This window comes from Brassica oleracea, chromosome C6 (assembly GCF_000695525.1).
Source record: "Brassica oleracea var. oleracea cultivar TO1000 chromosome C6, BOL, whole genome shotgun sequence".
In the NCBI taxonomy this organism is placed as follows: domain Eukaryota; kingdom Viridiplantae; phylum Streptophyta; class Magnoliopsida; order Brassicales; family Brassicaceae; genus Brassica; species Brassica oleracea.
The window spans coordinates 2193027-2195117 of record NC_027753.1 but is presented as its reverse complement, the minus strand read 5'-3'; the positions used below and the strand labels follow the sequence as shown (position 1 = coordinate 2195117).

The following is a 2091-nucleotide window of genomic DNA, read 5'->3' as shown; positions in this document are numbered from 1 at the left end:
CAAATCTTCGTCTTGGTACCGTGATGTTAAATCCCAAAACCCAACGTAAATGTCTTGAATGGACTGGTCTGGACTGATCAGAACTCGGAAAGGACCTTCTTTCACTTCTTGACAGTCTTTCGGAACTTCCCGGCAGTTTATCGGTTTTCAGAAATGACTATACTTCTAAAGCACCTCTCTCTCTCTCTCTCTCTCTCTCTCTCTCTCTCCCTCCCACGTTTTGGAGTGTCCTTGGTGTGTCTGAATGAGTGTAAATGAACCAGGGTAGCTGGGTATATATTGAAGTTGCCGGCCAATAAGAATGAGCCACCCGTGTGTCGTCCTGCATGCTTCCAGTCGCATGCATGGCGACACACGGACGTCCACATGCCCTGTTGCATGCCTACTTTACATGCCAGGATACACCACCACGTCCACATGGCTCTCAGCATGTCTGGGGTTCATGCGTCGCAACACACGGGCCACTGGATGTCAGCTCGCATGCGCTGTTCGCAGATACTACGACACCTCGTGCTTCTACTTGTCAAGCAGCATGAAACACTACTTCATGCGGAGACACGTCGTGCTTCGTAGACAGATATCTTGCTAAGTGATTGACACCACGTTCTGATCCGTTGGTAGCGCACCGGGCAAAACAGACATGCATGGCTTGATCATGGAAAGCAGTAAAGATATATGTTCATTGTTTGACTCATATCTTCCAAACCACGAGGCTTCTACGCATGAAATCACTTGGAGAATGTTCTCAACTCAATTACGGAGCTCCTTGAAGAAGAATCAGATCAAACGGAGTTCATATGTGATAGTTATGCTATTTACAAATCAGGTGATCTTCAGTTCTCGCGAATTCAGACCACCCGAGAAGCTCGAAATGACTAACCTTCTTTCTGATGAACCAACGGTCAATTCAATCATGACAAAGGTTATTATTCATGTTCTAAATGTTCAAGAAAGCATTGGGCTTGATGGTTTTCAAAAAGATTCAAAAACGAGTATATGAAGAGGTATTCCAAGTTTCAGTCAAAGACTTTATTTAGTCAAGTCTTTGTTTCTATTTCCAATGTCTTGTTTTTAGCGCATTTTTCTTTGGATCTCTACAACTTGTAATCCTATAAATAAGGCCTTAGAGCCACGAAATAAAACAGATTGTTTTCCCTTTTTATGAGTTTCTCTCATTGTTCTTTGTTTAGAACACTTCTTAGTTTCTTGGTGAGGTTATCTCCAAGTTTCGATCCTTCTTTTGTTGGACCGGTGCGTCACATCCGGCAACGATCGAAGTCTGGTAGTATCTTTGGGCTATTCCGCAACCCTTAGTGTCACCCCTCGATCCATCAGTTCTCAATCCTCTCGGATCTGAGTTCATATCAACCTTACCGAAAGAGTGATCCCGTTTTGGGCGTATCACGTTGCGTTGAGACACCTCGAGCTTCTCGGTCGATTTGTGCGATTTCGACCTTTCCGGCATATTTTTGGTCCGTGATCAATCCCAAATATTTTTCCGTTACCAACCTGATGAGCTGAATATTTTTAATAAACTCCAGACTAACTTTAACCTTGAGGATAAATATTTCCCGAGCCTTCGGCTTCCCCAAAAAATTCCATAATACCGAAATTATGTTTTTTTTTTTTTTAAAGACGAGGTATTACATCCTCCTCCCCGTATTAGACGGTGATCCCCCTTCTTCCATCACTACATCTTCGTGGAAGAACTCTAGATGCAATGCTTTGAATCTTGATTCATCCTCCCAGGTCACAACTACACGGTTCCGATTACCCCAGAAAACTTGGACTTGAGGAATTTCTCGATTCTTCAATCTTCGTATCCGACGTTCACCTATTCGGATTGGTCCCTCTAGATAAGTGAGGTTTGTTTGCAGGTTTTCAATTTGCTCTGTCTCAATAGCGTTGGGATCATGAACATGTTTCCGCAACATTGATACGTGAAATACCAGATGTATTTGCATCTCTCCAGGTAGGTTTAGACGATAAGCTACCTCTCCGATTCGTTGTATAATCTGGTAAGGCCCAATGAATCTTACCGCTAGTTTCCCGATCTTCCTGAATCTCTCCTTTCCTTTCTGAGCTGACACT

General features: G+C 43.3%; 1 protein-coding gene across 1 annotated transcript in view; it reads right to left on the bottom strand.

Moving 5' to 3' along the window:
• Positions 1-1643: 1643 nt before the first annotated feature.
• Positions 1644-2091, bottom strand: part of LOC106297202 — a 775-nt gene continuing 327 nt past the window's right edge. Inside the window, exon 2 of the mRNA XM_013733486.1 lies at positions 1644-2089. Coding sequence (XP_013588940.1) covers positions 1644-2089 — 446 coding nt within the window. The remainder of the gene's footprint in view (positions 2090-2091) is intronic.